Below are 19,180 nucleotides of genomic sequence, written 5' to 3'. Positions count from 1 at the left end.
TATCGCATGCTAACTTCTAGGTACCACAGGTGAGCGCTGAGTGCAGGGTGCAGACCAAAGGTGGATAACTACCAAAGAGCATGTGTCCCCCACCAAAAGTTATACTCCCCTTCCCCTAACACCCCATACACCCAAGGATTCAGTATTGGTACAGATATCCAGCCCAACATTGCAGGGAGCTGATAGAGCCTCAAGAGTCACATATGCCTTTCACACTGCGACTCAGAGCTGGCCCAGCTATTAGGCAGGGCAAGACCACAGCTTCGGAAGGCAGAACACACACACACACTCCCGGTGACACCGCTGTAGGCACCCTGCCTGCCCTGTTGCCTCCACCAAGTTAACAGGCAAGATAAGTGTCCATTTTGGACGAGAACTTGCCCAGAATTGATGTGACCTTACCTCAAAATGGCACTGATAGCAACAGTGCTTCTCCACCAGTAACGGATGTGCTGTGGCGACGGAGTAGGCTGTGTTGGCAGTGGCAGGAGCAGGTAGATGGTGGTGGGAGCAGCAGCAGTAGTGGCAGGGCAGGACTGCACTTCCCATTTCGCCTCAAGCTAGTGTGAGCTGGGCATTCAAAAGTGTGCAATATTCCAGTATCAATGGTGGTACTGCATTTGAAGAGGAACACATAGTTCCATGCTAGAGGACCTGCTTGCATGCAGGTCCTAAGTTCAGTCTCCAGTATCGCTAGATAAAGGAGTAACAGGTAATGGGGACAAACCTCTGGCGAGCCACTGACAGAGAAGATAGTACTGAACTAGCCAAGACCAGTCCTGCTCCAACTACACTGGATACCAATGAGTTTCTTGGCCCAATTCAAACTGCAGCTCAGAACCAAATGGTATGCCTCTCCCCACTCTATGTTTTTCATCTGAGGGTCTTCTCTGTGTGAACTCCAATGGAGAGGTTGAGGGTGGCGACAGAAACATGGGTCTTCTCAGTGGTGGCTCCCTGATTGTGGAATGCTTTCTCCAGGGAGGCATGCCTGGTGCCATCTCTGTCTTTTGGCACCAGGCAAATACACTGTTATTCACCTAGGCCTTTGGAGTTTCTTTGCATATTTTTAGCAGGGTGGGGGCAAGCTGGATTTGCCCTTATATGCATGTTGTGAGTATTTTAGGATATTTTAATTCTTGTATCATATCCGTCTTTAGGCTTTGTAAGTTGCTTTGTGTTCCTTTTTGAAGAAAAGGTGGCTATAATTAGTCTTACCTACCAGAAGCCTGCTTCATTTGTTCCCCATGAGAAAGGATCAGTTATTGGTTGAACCATGCAAACAGCCTACATAATAATAACAGTCTGGAAGCAGTCTGTCTTCTCACCCACTCCCATCTGTGATTGTATGCAACATGTCATTTGGGGTTCTGCAGAGCAAAAATACCTTGATGATTATTATAGGTCACTGATGTCCTGCAATTCAGTTTTAGCTTCAAAGTGGCTGGGCTACTAAGAACACATGCTAATCAATGGGTGATCAAAGCAGGGTATCCTGATGCACATACCTGCGGTGTAGGAGAAGGCTGTGAAGTGGCTTGTGAGGTGTGAGGGCAAGAAACCTGGAAAGGGAGCACTTTTGAATCTGGCCAGGAGATGCACCCTTAAGCTTTTATGGGGCTAGTTGGCAGAAAGTGCAGGTGCACTGATCTGTGTGCTTGCTTCTGCGGCCTTACACTACCTTCACTGAAGATGTATAATATGACAACACAGGTTTCTAGCATTCTTCCTCCAAAAGAATACAGATCTTGTGAAAGCATGGAACTTCCCTCCAGTTAGATGACGGAACACAGCAAGAGCATTTCCTTCACATTCACTAATGGCTGTGTGTAATGCCATCGTAAGAGCTTATAATTTTTTTATTTATTTCTTTAATGAAGCAGTTTTCCAGAATTTGGTTGGTGCAGCTAGGTGTAAATGATGACACTGAAAATATGAAGTAAAACCTTAGACATTAAAATTTCTTATTGCTTCCCGTCCCTGACAATCACCATAACCAAAGTCTGGACACAAACTTGAATTCTGGAGCAAAAGCGTATTTATTGCAGTTATTAGTGAAAGTTACACTTCAAACTGAAGCAAAGCAATGCTAAGTAATTGTTTTACTTAAAAAAAAACAACCCACAACATAGAGTCCTTCCAGTATAGAGAAAGTGGACCAAAACAAAACAAAACATAAAAAGGAGTGGAATCTGTCACAGAAAAACAACTTTGGGGACAGATTTGGCTCAGGAGTTCCATGACTGAATTATGTACGGTTACATACTTGTAAGCGACAGAACATTAGACAAGAACAGAAAAGTGTAACTTCAACTGACAGATATGACAATGTGTTTTGTAACACAATGGATTGACCCCAAAAGATATAACTAGCAACAAGTCTGGGAGAAAACAAAAACAAACCCTGCTTGTCCAGTCTTTATCTGTACCCTCAAAGTATTTTAAGGTGAATTCATAACCTAACTGGATATTCAAGACATGGTGACAGAATTTCAGAGGCACTACCATGATTTGATACAACATAACACATCAGGTTACGCTAGGAATCAGTGGTGTCCAACCTATTTGGCAAGTGTGCCGTAAATCAAAGTATGAGTACGTACATGGAACCAACTTCCCCACTCCCTCTCCCTCTCCCACCCCCAACCCCAACCCTACTACAGTGCCTGGATGTTGTTTTGCCTCTTGACCAGTCTTCCACAATCTCGTATCCTCCAGCTATTCTGAACTATGACTCCTGTCAGCCCCAGTCAGCACAGTGGGGATGGCTGGGGCTGATGGAAGTCGTATTTCAAAACATCTGCAAGGCACCAGGTTAGGGAAGGCTGGACTAGTCTGTTGAACAGAGGAGCACACAGCATCACAGTGATGGCTAGAGAGGCAGCAAGGAGTGCAAGTCCAGCTATCTCAGCCAACCTGGACTGCTGTCCACATGTGCCACAAACTCCCTCCTGCTTATACCCTAAGTGGTATGCATGTCACTAACCATGTGCCAAGGCCATTTTATTTATGGCAAACATTGTTATTTCTATGCAAATGTCAGTCCAGGTTGTTGTTTTTTAAGTATAACATTCTCCTTTTTTCCTCTTCTCCCTTAGCTGGAAAAATTGTCAGAGAAAATTTAGAAAACACACAAGCACACACAAAATCACACTGACAAAAAGTTTGGCAGACTAGGTTTGTGAAGTCCCTCAGAATATCTGCTTCTGTGGCATTACAAGATTGAGACCTATGAGAACGTAAGACCCCTGCTGGATCACGCCCAAGGCCCATCTTGCCCAGCATCTTACAGTGGTCAACCAGATACTTGTGGGAAGCCTGTATGAAGGAACAGAGTGCAACAGCACTCATGATTCACAGCAGTGGGTATCCAGAGGTGTCCTGCCCCTGACAGTGGATACACTAACCTCCACCCTGGAAGTTAAGACAGTTGTGGGGTGGGAAGAAATTTATGCCACTAAAAGCAACAAGGACTTGTGTGCCAATTCAAGAACGCTTGGTCCTTAAGTAGTTAAGATAGGCTTACAAGAGCCATCCTCTTCCAACAAAGTGTGTTAAGAGCCAACCCAAGTCTCACAAAGCTGATGGATATGTAACAAACTTGAAAATTGTAGAAGATGACAGGCTGATATTTAACCAAACTGGAAGAAAATGCAAAGATAGCTAAACTTTTGGCAAGGGCAGTAAACTTGGCGGGGGTAATGAGTGAAGGGAGCAGTGGACACACTGCTTCTGGGTTAAAGAGTTAAGTTTCTAAAAACATACTGAAATACAGATTTGTTATATATATATATGTATATATATATTTATCTATATTTTATATAAACCAACCCTCCCACCCTATCCCCAAATAGTTGCAGCTCACATTTGCAATACAAAGAGGCACACACGGTCAAGGTGGTTTAATAAGTAAAAATTGTGAAGGCTTTTACCAATGCACTTGCCATCCATCTGTCCACCTGCAGGAAGGCTAAACTACAATAGTTCAGGTGCAACAAACTTGCTTGACTTCAGCATACTTTTGTTAAGGGGGGGGGAGAACTTACAAGAACACCCAGAGATTTCAAACTCATCCTATGCTTCTCTCAGAAAGCAAAATGGCAGTGCCCCACAAAGCAAGAAGTCATCAGAAATTTACAACCAAGGGCTTTAAGCTGAAGTGCAGCACCAACATGTTCCTAGGAGAATGTGAAACTATAGCTGGCCTACAGCTGGATTCTTAAGAAATGTGTCCCTGCAATGGCACACAGAATAGTGTTGACATCACCAACACGATGCCCCACACAAAGGCAAAAGGGCACCTCCAGTCTGCCATGCTATGTATTTCTTATAGCGGACCAACTGCTCAGTGCAGCCCCAAGCACCTGATGGACCCACAGTGAACGGAATGTCTTGAGGATGGAGCTTACATTTGTCCCCCTAACTACACACACACAATGTTAATACTATATTGTTACACAGTTTAAAGTCTGCCTTATTAAGGAAACTGCTTGAAGGGTCATTTCTCTCATGGATATAGCTTCCATACAGGAATACCTTGCATATACCACCTGTCCCCTGTAACACAAGACCAACATGCATAGGTCCATGTGCAGATGCATGTGGAAAGGATGCAGTGATTGGCAACAGGTTCTCACTGTGTGTGGATGTGGCCAAATAGACACCCGTGTGCTTGTCACATGTAGCATACATACAATTCTCTTAGACAGAAGGTACCCATACAGTTAGCAGTCATGCATCAAAGAGCCCTGTGATCAACCTACATGTCACTGCAAGCTGCCTTCTTCCTGTCACAATGGACCATCTGTGTCAAGCATGCAGAACCGAAACCTCATCAACCCCTGCCCCTTAGTGTGGACAAACTGGAAGAGCAATCATCTAGGCCACAAGTCATTTTTTAACACGGTCTGCAGGGAAAACCTCAGAAAACTTGCCTGACCACATGACTGTGCAATAAAACATAATTTCAGAATCCATTTTAATTTTCAGTGTGTATTGGGGATAATTGACTTGTGAGAATGGTTGCTAATACATACCTCTCAGGTCTGGCGAAATGGCAAAATGGCAGCTTGCTGTTTAAAACACAACAGCCACTCCCCACAGGTAACTTAATGATTCCACATGTGCAAATAAATTCATACTCAAGCAAGCCATATCCAACCTGGAGTCCAAACTCCTAGATCACGTCAAAGCTGAGCTGAGAACAAAATACAGTCTCTAACAGAGCCAATAGTCAGAAAAAAATGACCCTAAAGTCAATGCTAGAAAAACATTTTACTAGAAATATTCTACTTTAGCATGTACTGAAATCCCTTAACAATGGTCTTTCATAAACTTTGATTCAAAACATTTTTGCGATGTTTGTTTCAGTGACTTAAATTGTGATCTAATTTAGCATATCTGGCATGTGTACACAAAAGTATGCCACATTAATTTTATGTATTCTATAAACACATTTTCCCAATATTTTAAAGTAGTAAAACTAAACAATTTTAATCAGGAGGGAAAAAATCATTAACACAATTAATGTTCCTAGGAATAATCACCTGAAACAAAAACTTAGTTACACTTTGAAACTAGCATTGTAATCATTCATTGTGTTGCTTATTTCATGAAACTGTATTTTGAGAAACAACATTCTCTAATACAGTGAACATTCCATGGAAAAATGTCCATGCTACATCAGAGTCCCTTCTAATGAGACTTTTTTGCTACTTGAAAAATGAAAAACCTATCATATCACAGGCTTCAAGAATTTCCATCAAAAAAGCTGGAGATTTGCTTCTCCTAAAATGAGATATTGAATAGGTCTGAACCCACCTACCCCTCAAACACACCCACACTGCTGCTGGGAGAAGGAGGTCAATAGTGCTCATGATTAAAAGTGGAATAGTCTTGCCTTCTGCTGCCTGCATTTCAGAGAGTACAGCCTGAAACTTTTCTGAACAAAAAGCTCATTCCTTAAATGTAGACAAACAGATATGACTAGACACAGCCAATACAGTGAGTGAGTGAGTGAGTGAATCTTTATGTTGCTTCTGCTCAAACCTGACATTCAGCAAGCCTCTTAGCTTCAGTGCTTAAGTCTGGAGGACCAGGATGCTAGAGATATAATAGAGGAAGGCCATATTCATGTCCTGCTTGTGAGTTTCCCCAGGGCATTTGATGGAAGTAGAATCTAAACTAAGTGGGCCTCAATCTGCTCCTGCCAAGCAAGTTTTCTATGCCTGAATTTTGCTGTACAATCCATCTGAACAATTCCACTAGTATGACCCGGTGTGTCCATGGAATATGCATGTATTCTTCTCAGCCCCTGCTCCTTTCCTGCAACCAAAGTTTTCTGACTCTACAACAGCTCTCCTTCATCACCCTGCTCCACTATATTCACCACACAACATTCTTACAAGTCCTCATAATCCACCTCAAAAAAAGACTACCATCAAGCACAGCAAGCACAAAGGGACCATAAAAACAAAGGAATCAGTAAAAACGAGCAACATGAAAGAGAGAAGGCAGATTAGATCAGTTCAGGTGACTACTATGACTACATGAGTTCTTAGGTAATGGACAGCAGTAACTTTAAAGTCACTTAAACAGATACCCCCAAAATTAATGGGCAGCTATTTTAAAAAGCAACATTGTAGACTGGGTATTAGTAAACTGAGATAAATTAAGGGCTCACACCAAAGTCCAATGCCACTGAATTCTAAGCAGGGAAGAGGGTCAGGGATAATGCAGTTACAAAGGCACCAGTTTCTTGCTTGTTTGAAGTGCTTCCTAGTCTATGCTGTGGAGTGCAGGGAGGAACGAAGCAAGAAACAGGTGCACTGTTCAAAGCACAGAATGGAAAGCAAGACAAGGATTTTGTCACCATAGGGAGGATTCTGTGGTTTTTCTACTGTCAACTTCCCAGTCTGAGACCAAGAGGGCTTTAAGCTTTTCTGGAAGAGCATCATCTGTTCCAAATAAAAGATTGGCATAATGCTCTCCATTAGCTTTTGATTGGTTCTTTTGAGAAACAAATTGTGGACTGGGTACTAGTAAACTGGGAAAGTTGTTTAATGTTTTGCAGCAAACTTTGAAAAGATTTAGTCCCCAAAACTATCTTGGGAAAGTAGGGTTCAGCTCCCAAAGAGCACCCCTGAGTCCAGCACACTTCTGGTAACAAAAGAAAAGATACCAGTTTAGGAGCCGAACCTCCTGTCAGGCTTCAGTGCCAGCTCTGCAAAACTCTGCTGCATGGTTTCGGCAAACAGGCCATGTTCAAATCTGCTGCATCTGACCAGCCCAGCTAGCCTGTGCCTCTCCCCTCAACATTGCACTTGCATTGCATCATCAATGCACATTGGAAAAGACACAGGATGTGTGCGTGCACACATGGTAGGGCACCATGTTGGCAACCACTGGTTTATAGAGTGTACATCTATGTTTATATGTGTATATAATATAGACATAAACACATTTTTACAAAAGAACCTATAAATGGGGTAGCCAACATGATGCCCTCCAGATGTGCCCTCCCATCAGTCTCAGTCAGCACGGCTACTGTCAGGGATGATGCATATTGCACTTAAACACCCTGAGGGTATGATTATAGAAGCATGCCACACTTGTCTGGAAAGCTTGGAGTGGGTAGGAAATGATGAGCATTTTCCTCTCTTGAAGCTGCAAATAAATTTTTAAAAAAGAGAGAACAAGACATGCGACACCTAGTAAGGTCAGGCCTAGCAAATGGTCTCCACACAACTAATGGTACAGCTACTACTGTAGTTAAGCACGTGCAGACCTGATTAGTGCTCTAGATGGAGGATGAATGAGACCCCATCTTAAGAGTGAGGCACACATATGCTTCCCCACCCCCCACCCCCGCTAGACAGGCATAATAAAGCAAACACAAAGTAGATTTCCCGCTAAAGGAGAGCCTGCAAAATCAGATATAAGTCACCAGGAAGAAGCAACTTCTCTAATTTAAAAAGAATAGGAAGCTATGTTGGTCCATCTAAAAAACAACAACAACCCTCTGAAGTCCACAGTTCAATAAAGGTATTAATTATTAATAATTAAGGTGTTAATTAATAAAAAAATGTGTCACTTTTTTTAGACTTTGGGGTCGGTCCCAACAAAAGTATTGCATTCAGAGGTTGCTCCATCCCCCCCGCCCATTCCCTACAGTTGAAAGTGCATTAGGTTTTGAAATAATTTCTATGATTTAACATTAAAAATAATAAAAGTATTAGAAAAAGTTCTGGAAGTATCTGTTAACAAATTCTGCCAGAGACCACTTGAAATGGGACAACATCTAGTCTGTTTTCATACATGGCAAAGTCAGAGGCACCTCTATGGTACTTTCACAGCACAGTCCAGTGCATGTCTACTGAGAAGTAAGCACCAAATAGTGCAATGGGGTTTATTCCCAGGTAAGCACATATAGGATTGCAGCCTGTGACAATTCACCTAATTTTTTTTCTTATGGAACATTCATAGTAGGGATGGAAAATGTTCCCGAGGACACTTGGGCAGAAGGTACACACACACACACACACACACACACACACGTATATATACATTAAAATTTTAATAAAAGTGCTTATAAAAGTTGCAGAGGGTGAGCATAATCTGAAAAGAATCACTTTCCTTTTTCACACAGGAATAATGCATTTTAAGATTATGCATGTTATGACATGTGTGCATCAACTAAAAAAATGCTTCTTCAGAAATATTGGTTTTATCCATATGCAAATTTAATTGATCAATTAATTGATTAATTGGCTGAACTTGAATAATTAATAGATTAAAAGTTGACTGGGTTGTAATTAGAGAGTTTTGCCACTGGGGTAGCATTTGCACCTCTAGAAAGCTAGTACAGTTAAAGCCAATACCACCATATCTTTGGAGGCAGCCTATTCTAATAGCAAGTCATTCTTATCATTTACAAAAAAAGGTATGTACTTCAGTATCCACCCTTAACTTTCCCACTGCTGTGTATTCAGTATTTTGCTGAACCCTTTTGGAATAACTAATAGTCAAGAACCTTTGTGCACATTTAAACTAGGACCATACCATATGTGCTATTAAGCTATCAGCTAGGGTTGGCCACTGGGTCAAAAACAACAGAGCAACTGATTTCGGATTATATAATTCATTTTTTTAAAAAAAGTTAGTTAAATTACTATTAGCACAGATGCCGCAGTGCATACTGAACAATTTAATACACTGTCTTTGGATAAGGTTATTCAAGAAGGGAACTATATAAACTTATATGCGAAGATTAATGGGCAATGCACGTGTGAATTAAGGCAGCCATCACTTGGAGTCACAAAAGCTTCCACACCTCTGGAGAGAGTGGCTGAGAAGGGATCATTCATCCTTAAGTATAAGCAGTCAGCATTGTGGCCATGTAACATGGAGAAGCATGGTGTGAGCATCAGGCAGGCAGAATGTATGTATGTGCAGGCCACAACTCTTACTCTTTCCGATAGCCTGCATCATAACAAATTAAAATAGGCTGTTGCCTAATCCAAATAACTTTTTTTTTCCTTTTTGTGCCAAAGCATTAGACTATTGTTCAAATGAACAACTGGCCTCCTCTACAATCCAGCATTGCACTGAGAGTTTCAGGATGCCGAAGACGGATATGAAAGTAGGTTTGGATGAGATTATCCTTTGCCCTCGCAGTTCCCCTGAAACCCTGGATTGCAAAGTTATAGCAAGAACATTATTGTAAAGACAAAGCCTGATAAACTCTTCCATAAAAATGGCAGCCAATAGTCAGGAAAAAGAGATGATGGCACATAAACTACAGAGGTGACCAATAATCTAACCACAAAGGGACACAAATCTTCCTTGAAAAATATTCTATTGGTACCATTAAGACCATAACTGGATTTTTTTGCAGCTGTGTGCAAGTAGTTTTACAGTGTAATCACTACAACTTTGTTATTATTACTTTTACAGCATTTTGCTGCTAGAGGTGCAGTGTTTATTAGTTTTTTCCTGACTGATAAAAAGCTTAAAGACAAGACTGGCTGTACAGCACTTTTCTTTTTAAAAAGTTTTTTTTTATATATTTCGGGGCAGCAGACCTGCTCAGCACCAAAAGACCATGCTGCAAATTTTTGCCATCAATATCTGCCATTGCAACCATGAGGACTGCTTTTTACAAAAGGTCTACAGTTAAAGCTGGGATTTTCAGAATTTTAACAACTTTAAAGATACACATATAGCTTCAGGGGCACATGCTGCTTACCACAATTTCATAGCTTGTGGCCTCTGAATAAACAATTAGTGCTTACAAGTGTCCTGGGCTACTTGCCCTAAAAACCCTAAAGTATCTTAGATCCACACAGTGGATTTTAATCAAGTTATCAGTACCATTATTTCCCCCAAATATAGTATGGTCCACTCTTATCTTGGTCCTGATTACTTTGGGGTGGGGTACTACATAGTACTCAACACTACAAGTGATATCATCAAGAACTTGGCGTGTTTTCACTAAATGCTTCTATCCCCCCATCACCCAGCAATATACAACTTCAGAAAGAAAGAAAAATCTACAGCACCATCTTCTAAAAAGGCACTTTGAGGACTGTCTTGCTTTGAATGAATAAAACCCTCCAAGTTTCAGATGGCAGAGCTACTTCATTTTTAAATAGGTCTTTATAGTTACATACCTGCCAGAGTTAATTCAGACACAATTTTAATATGGAAATGGGACTGAAAGATGCTAGACATGATTTTCGTCTGTCAACATTTTACCTCCTGCAGAGTCAATCCTTCAGTTTATTTTTTCAAACTGTTCTCCAGTTCCCACTCCAGGGTTTTTGTTCCTCATTCCCCAGTGGTTACTTAGTCATAACCTCTTTATCAGCAAAGTCAAGGTTACAGAGAATAAACTGGCAAGTCATAAAGGAGGGTCTGGCATCTAACAGCTTTGTCTCTCATCATAGTGAAATCCAAGCATTTGTAAATATGATAATTAACAAGCAGGTATTAGCAGACCTGCAAATTCCCCAGGAGTTGTTTAGCTTTCCAAAAAACATAAGGGTCAAGTACATCAGAGGATAACTTGAAGCTGAACATGTCTTAATAGACGTTGCTGTGCTTGAGGCAATAGTGAAAGCTCTGCCTGGTGTTTAACCCATGATGGCCATTTTCTATATGCCAGACTATGCTTGAAGTTCCATTCACCACAAGCTCAATATGCATGGACAAACTGCCCTAAAGTGAAAAGGATGGGAAGTGGAAGTTGATTAAAAAGATATGTCCTGCTCCCACTTTGCAGACACACAAACAACTCTTCCAGTTGAAAAGGTAATTGTTCTATCAGTTCATAGCACTAAAAATCCATTCAATGAATCACTTACCTACCAAGTGGGAATATCTGACAGATTCAGGGTGTTGCCATCATCAAAAACAGCTAGCAGAAAAGCTATACAACAGGAAGGTTACATGGGTGGTTAACAAGTCACAATAATTTGCATAGGGGAACACACAGAGTCAAAGGATATCTACAAGCAGATAGACTTTCAGTCTTGCAGAAATATCCCCAAGGAAGCTTTGGGAAGCACCCTTGCCATTATTTTTAAGATTTTTCATCTAACACTCCTGAGATCTTTACGTTCTAACACAGTCTCTCACACACATGTGCGAAAGACCCCACAGAATGAACCTTTCGGTCTGATGTCTTTTAATAATGCCCCTCTTAGCAGCTGTTGCTTAGATGACGAAGGTTAGCCAGTAGGACTCTAATGCTTTGTACTACTAGGGTTGCCCAAAAGTCGTCAATTCTGCCTTTGAAAATCCAGCCCTAGCACTACCGACTTGCTGAAATTAATGGGAATTGTACCTGACAGAGAGCAAGCCCAATGGCACAAAAGAAAAGTCCCTACCTACAGAGGGGCACATTCTGTTAGCTCAGCTTTATTCAGCCTGAAGCTGATGGAAGTTGTAGTTCAAAACATATGGAGAACAATGCACTGTGTTTTCATGGTGGACAGAACTCAGCACCAAGCAACTCTCAGGTATGGAGTGGTGATGGAGAGAGGACAGTGGCTCTTGCAAGTATAAGTGAGAAATAGGACAACCGGGGTGGGGGGAGTTACAGCAACCATCCTAGGCAGGAATACACATACTGAACAAAGAACAAGGCCAAGCTGGGTGCAAAAAACCATTAAACCTACACTTTTGTACCTATATAGGCTGAACAGACAGCTGTCTCGGCTGTACAGGCAGAAATTTTCATGAAAGCACATTAAAATTCAAGAAAGCTTTTTTAGAAAACAAAAACAGAGAGCATGTACAAAAATAAAAGTCCATATAATCTTGTGAAAAATATACTGGGAACTGCCACCACAGATGAGGTACTGTTTATTTCCTCCCATCCCCACCTCCACCCATCCACTGCAAACGTCAAAATATATCTTAAGTCTTTCAAAACAAAGGAAGAATATCTGGCTATTTTATAATCTTGGTTAAGACAGCACCCTTTGATATATCACACTGTTAAAATTGCTTTTGAAACAACAAAAATCAGAATACTACTTCTTAAATTGGATTCCGGTTCACCTGCCCTTTTTCCTTAGTGCAGTAATTGCCCACCTCCATTTAAATAAATATAGCAGCTACAGTACTGTAGTACAGGTGGCCTTCAATGCCAGTACATTGATATTGGCCTGGCTCACAGATAATACTAAGTCATTGTTTATTAACCCATAGTTTGTTGTTTGAGCCTCCAAACCCTGCCATCAACCCAACTACAGTTTGTTTAGCGCCTAACCACAACCTGAAGTCATGATTTTTTTTGTTGGCTTACAAACCTTTGTTTGTTTTAACTATGGCTTGCTGTTACACCCAAACCCTTCACCCTTCCTTAAACATTTCTTTGGCCACCCCACCTCTCACTAAGCTACATAGGCACAAACCAAGAGCAGCTGGAAAACCCAAAGCAACTTTGAAGAAACAAGTTATGGTTTGTTGATCGTCTATGAGACAACCGGTGGTTAACTTGTGGTTTGTTAATCAAACCATGGCTTAGCATTTAGGTGTGAACCAGGCCAGTGTATTACAAATTTTATCGGCACTTGACAAAGACAGTTTCAAAATTAAAATATATTCCGGTTTGTTTTTAAGTTACCATCTCCTCTCCACATGAAAATCAATCACACTAGCACTGTGTACAAGTATTTTAAAGGTGCTTCTCTGTTGGGCTCTAAATCATTTTCACTTTGGAAGGATGAAGGTGATGGCTGCAGCAAAGGAGGCTTTAGAGCCACTATTCTAGGGACAGGTCAGGAAATAAATATTATAGTGCATATTGGTATAAACAGCTAAAAGGTCTTTAAAAAGGGGGGGGCAGAGGTCCCAATGTTCCACAACTCACTTTTAAAATCTCAATTGTGAAACACTGAGTAAGAATTCCCACTGGAGCCTTTTAAAGTGACAATCCTTGGAAGAGAAAAAACTTAACATTAATATTAGTGAAGATTTGTTGTGATGCACCCATATTAGAACCGTTAAACTTGACCTCAAGCTCCAGGAAAATTTACTAGGCTACCCTGACAACAAGTGGTGTATGTTCTCTTTAGGCAGGGGGGTGAAGGACAGAGGAGGTGAAGTCTGAGTCCCTTGGCCACATCATGGGGCCTAAGCAGGCTGGTATTGAACTCCCCGCAGTCATTTCATGCTAGGAATTCAAGCATAAGTACAGTGCATGAAGTATCCTCAGCTAGGAAACTTCCAGAGATTGAAGCATGAAAACAGCCACTTGCAATTCAATTCATTAAGAACTCTTTTGGTTCTAGCAGTTTCCCCTTTCATCTTAGTGCACACTTCTTCCCAACCCCCTAAGGCAAGCTGCTCCCCATCACAATTATTTCAAGTGCACTTTGATTCTTGCCCCCAAGAGGTTAAGTGTGCATTGTACCATTTTGCTGAAACTGGGAGTAAACTTCACTAGATCACAAGTGCAGTAAAGCATTTTGAGACACCATGAACAGCAGCATATGCCTGCACAAGAAAGCATATAAAACACAGTACTTAAGTTTTCTGGTGGGGGTGGGGTCGGGAGAGAAGAAATAGGAAAGGTTCAGGCCTGTTGGAGCAAAATGGGCTCAGATTTTTCAGCTGAAAATACAGTAAATTGGCAAATATAGTGGGTCACTTTGAAGACAGCACAATATAAGAAAGATGCTTCAACCAGTGAAATGGTTTTCATGTGGAGAAGGGTTTGTTTGTTTGTTTGTTTCAGCAGGGCTGGGTTACTAGCAATGCCCATATGAACCATCTGCAGTATATATCTATGCATATATACTATAAAACCAGTGCAAAAAAAGCAGTCACAAATGCAGTTCATGTGTTTACAAAGTGCAAAACGCCCCTGAATCCCTGCTACTGAGTTCAATGCTCATCTTCATCATCTTGTAAAATACTTTGCTTCAGCTTCAAAGTGGAATGAAAAGAGGCCCATTCATCTGATTCACATTTCAGTGATCTCACTTAAGTGTATCCCAGCCCTCTGTAGCTTTATTTGTAAAATGAAATGAAGCACTCAAGTTTCAAAAGGAAAGTCTACATGATCAAAAACTGCTTTTAAAAAATCTTCATGCCCCCTTTTAGACTTTTGCTCAATGTCATCTGGACAGATCTAAAAACCTGAATTTCTTCTGTGCTGGGAAAAACCATGCCCTCCAACCCCAGGGTGCAGCAGAGCAAAAATCCTGCATTACTAGACAGTATTAAAGCTTGTTGTCTGCTAGCAGCATGAAAGGGTTTGCCTTTTTATGCATTAAAAAAGGGAATCCTCCCTATTACAAGACTTTCCTTTCAAAATTAAGGCTAACTTTGTCCTTTTAAGTGCACAAACATGTCCATTCTCCCACTATTAGTGGTGCAAAATGCTGCTGTTTGTGCACAGCAAAAATGGACAGATTTTTCTCCTTTGCAAAGGCTTATTGCACTAAAAGATAGCAAAAACATTGTCAGTTCTCTAAAACAAAATAGTTATGTTTCTAAACATTAAAACTGATGTCGCCAATACACTGACTTAAATTAAAGCATTATTATTACTCTAATAAATATAAAAGAAAAAAGGAAGCTAAACCTCAAAGTACACGTATATATAGATATATATATATGCAATCACATTAAAGTGAGAGGCAGCGAGTCAACTAATATATATTTTTTCATTTTTAAAAAAGAGAGACCTCAACTTAGTGTCTGTACTTGAATGGATATTACACGTCACCCTGGCAAAACAGGGGAGGAGATCTGCTGTCACAAGAAGCTCAGAAGGTATACACATGGCACACAAGATGTAAAATTAGCTGAAACTTCTGGACAAGGAGAAAGCAGCAGCTTCATTAATCTCATCAGGTTGTATTGCTACTGCCAGCATCAACTTAGTTATGGTACAGAAATAGACTTGAGTTGAGCAACTCCAAGCAATGAAGACAGACACAAAAGGCAGCAGTTGGCTAAACCACACTGGGATCAATGGATCTGCAAATGCACTATACACACAGCCTTTCCCACAACATACTCTGTGGAGTTGCTCACTCAAACATACAAACAAACACACTTGCTATGGTCACATTCAAGTGCTGACAGCCATTGAGGGGAAGCCACCGGCTACCCTCGTAGGGGTACCCAAAGGATAAAAACATTTTTGCACATTCTCTACTTCACTTCACTTGCCCACCCCAACAATCACTTTTTTGATTGCTCCTGTAAGTTTTAATACCGTAATAATTGTTTCTTTTTTGCAGAAAGAGTTGTGCTGCTGAGCAACTTGAGGTAAAGGCATAAAAAAGGGTTAGACTACAAGAAAAAACACACACAAAGGAAAAGACAACAACGATGACGGCAGCACTTCCCATTGGAGGCTGCTTCAAAAGCAGTTGGCTGGTTTCATATTGCATAATAAGTGCCGTGTTCTCGGTGAAGTAAACAATCTTCCTTGTGTCAAAACAAGGATAAGGCCCATGCCCCCTCCCATAGGATCAGTTTCAGCAGTGGCAGAGGTATCCCCCTCCCCAATGAACTGACCCTTCTTTAAACATACACTGTATGTGGCTAAATTCTGCAGTTCTTCCTTTCGTGAATAGGCTCCGGTCTCACTGATATTTTTTTTATAGCTAAGCAAAGTACATGGTGCGTAAGGTGTCTTGGTGAATCTGTACAGCCTTCGCAAGGGCTTGGGGATCTCTCCCATTGCTCTGTCCTGAAACATGGCTTCCTTCAGCACTGCAATAGTGGGGAAAAGAGAGAAGAATTAGCAAATACCTTTGGGCCCAAGTAGCAAAAGTCACGCTCCCTTCTTATATTTTTAAGCAACTAAGCTGTAAAAAACAATTCCAATTTCTGCACTGAGCAGCCATTAGTACAGCCTTGGGCTAATTCCTTTGCTTCTGAACATCAACCAGGAAAAGAGCTTTAAGAAAGCTGTATTCCGTGTTCTTTTCAGCTCTCAAAAACAATACATTACACTAATGCAGCACATGGATGAACTTCAGTACTAGATGCATGGTCCCCACCACCAATTATCAGTATAGAACAAGTCACTGGAACACATATTCCAAACACTTCTATGGGCAAATTCACACACTCATTTAAAATGGCTAGCCATAGACATCATGGGAAAGCTTGAAGAAACTGCCCTGCAACATGTACAATCAAATGTGTGATGTAGTGGTTAGCATGAACAATGTGCTATCTTTTCTCACAAACGCATACTTAAAGCACAATGGACTGTTGCAAATAATTTGTGCACCCAATTGCACCTAATAAAAGATTAAAGTTGTGGGTAACCATCTATGGGAATCCACGGTTCCCCACCACACCCACAGGGCAACCTTCTATAATGAATGAATGAATGAATGAATGAATGAGCTGTATGGGAACACTGCAGGAACTCTGCGTCATATTTATAACAGTGCTAGATTTATAAAGGATAGATTGGCAATCATGACGACTTTACCTCAATGGACCTCATAGCTAACTGGCTTGCCTGCTGCCATTTCTGTAGAACTCTGTACACATTTAATCATGCACATTTGATGGTTTGCTAGTTGAGGTGGGAGAGACAGGGCAATGCCCAAAGGGGTCTAATTATGCATGTGGTCTCCATGGAGCATGCACACACCCCTACTTACCTCTCAAAATCCAATCAGGGTTGCACAAAAAAGTGAAGTTAATGGATCATTCTTGTAAGCTAACTCTGACTATACTCAGTGGTTTCATATGCAGCAGTATGAAACAATGTGCTAGGACTGAGCTAAACAACCAGGTACCCTAGTGCACATGTGTTGACTATACTGTTTAAACATGTGAAAATGATGCTGCTGACCTTTCTTTAAAAAAATAAAATCAAGTTTGGAACAAGTCTGCAATGAGATCAAATGCCATACTTTAACATAAAAAATTATGGCAACTAGCCCAGAGGTCAGAGAAGCCAAGACATTTGGCAACACTACTCTTACCTGTCATGTTCTTTGTCTACAAGGTGATATCTTGCTCTGAATGCCACCAGGTGAGCATAATACGCTGGTGCAGGTATAGACACAGATCGTGTGCAGCGCACATAGGTGTGGCAGAGCTGGTAAGTTAGCAGCTGAAGTTCGTCTGCAGTAAAACAGTTATCATCCCACAATACATGATAATGTGAGGGACGGCTGGTACCCTAGGGAGAATGAAACATCAGTTCAAATGCCCAATTAACTTTCTGCATCACATTTCTATAAAAATTAAACTGAATAGCAAATGTTTTTGTATGCCAAGGATATTGACTGTGTTCCTGAGAAGGGGGATTCCATGTTGCTGTAGCCTGACCCTTGCACACTCTTGGCACTGCAGCACATTAGCATCCTGCAGAACACCACCATAGTCCTATCCTGTCACTTATTTCAAATGAACACTTCCAAGTGCTAAAATATAGGGCTGTATCATTCACCAGTGCAACGGCTCTTGTGCGACTGGACATGAGAGTTTTAATGCTGCACAACAGAGAAAACCAATGCAACAGTTGTGTTAACAACAAACTTACCAGTAACCTGCTTATGCATTCTCTGGTGCAACAATGATCCACTGGCACAAAGCTTTTCACCAGCAGATCAAGACAAGTGACTTGCTGCTACATTGGATACAGCCCATAACCAGAGGCTGAATATAGTTTTAAGGAGCCCTTGGCGTAACTAAACAAATTTACTTTGTAAGAGCTTGATGCCAAGCTGCTTCAGTTTCGAATTTATGAAGCACAGCAATTACATATTTTCTGCAGCTTCCGAAAGGTATATGGGTGAATACAAGCACGAAAAGCAAATGCTGGAGCCATAGCAGAGCTTCCAGAGGACAATTCCTAACACATTTTCTGCCTTCAGATGTCACAGAAAAGATTTAGTGTGTGAGCCAAACATTTTGAGAATACATTCCTGGCTAATATGACATTTTTGTTCCATGGCAAATCTAAAGGGTACAAACTTGGAAAAAAAGCTCAAGTCATAAAAAGCTTGCTTTAAGTCAGCCTTGGTTGTTTTAAAAAAACTGGTTTAAATAGAAAGCACCCTGCAGATTCACTTATATTACCACTCATGTCTGCTCACGAATGATACCAAACCCAGACTGAGTCAAGTAGGTTTGTGCTTTAGTTCCTACCTGTATTCCTGCATGGCTACAGAGGTAAAAATCAAATTCATAAGGATGTGTGATATCCGTATCTACAGTTGTTCCAGCTGGGATGTTCCCACTTCTTCCAACCTAGAAAAGAATGCATTTCCACAGGAGAGGAACAAAAATGTTAGCTTGATAATTATGCAATGAACACATGATATAAAATACTGAAAAATCTGCTTTTATTTGTTTCAACTTTGAACATCAGCTTCTAGTTTTTGTGCATGAAAGCAAGTCCAGAACTGGGCTGCTGACACCAGGCTTGTAACAATGATGGTGCAAAGAGGCTGGCAGCTGGAATAAAGTCTGTTGTTAACATAGAGGTGAGGTTCACAACAAAATGAAGTTGAAATGCCATTTTGTATCAGTCAATTTTGCTTGCCTTTGAAACTGAACAGTAAACTTGGAAGAATAGAAACATATAGCTTTCTATCAGACCAGACCCATAGGCCCATCTAGCCTGATATCTAGATACTAAGCAGATTGTCAAGGTCTCGTACAAGGGCATTAGTAAGCCCTG

General features: G+C 41.0%; 1 protein-coding gene across 3 annotated transcripts in view; it reads right to left on the bottom strand.

Moving 5' to 3' along the window:
* Positions 1-2,020: 2,020 nt before the first annotated feature.
* Positions 2,021-19,180, bottom strand: part of LOC307222443 (protein argonaute-3) — a 67,626-nt gene continuing 50,466 nt past the window's right edge. For all 3 annotated transcript variants that reach the window (XM_079987712.1, XM_079987711.1, XM_079987713.1), the window contains 3 exons: positions 18,646-18,747; positions 17,475-17,674; positions 2,021-16,239 (listed from right to left, as the gene is read on the bottom strand). In XM_079987712.1, coding sequence (XP_079843838.1) covers positions 16,131-16,239; positions 17,475-17,674; positions 18,646-18,747 — 411 coding nt within the window. In that variant the 3' untranslated portion in view covers positions 2,021-16,130. The remainder of the gene's footprint in view (positions 16,240-17,474; positions 17,675-18,645; positions 18,748-19,180) is intronic.

The sequence above is a fragment of the Podarcis cretensis genome (genome assembly GCF_951804945.1).
Source record: "Podarcis cretensis genome assembly, chromosome: 8".
Lineage (NCBI taxonomy): Eukaryota > Metazoa > Chordata > Lepidosauria > Squamata > Lacertidae > Podarcis > Podarcis cretensis.
The sequence above is the reverse complement of the archived record's forward strand: the minus strand, read 5'-3'. Positions and strand labels throughout refer to the sequence as shown.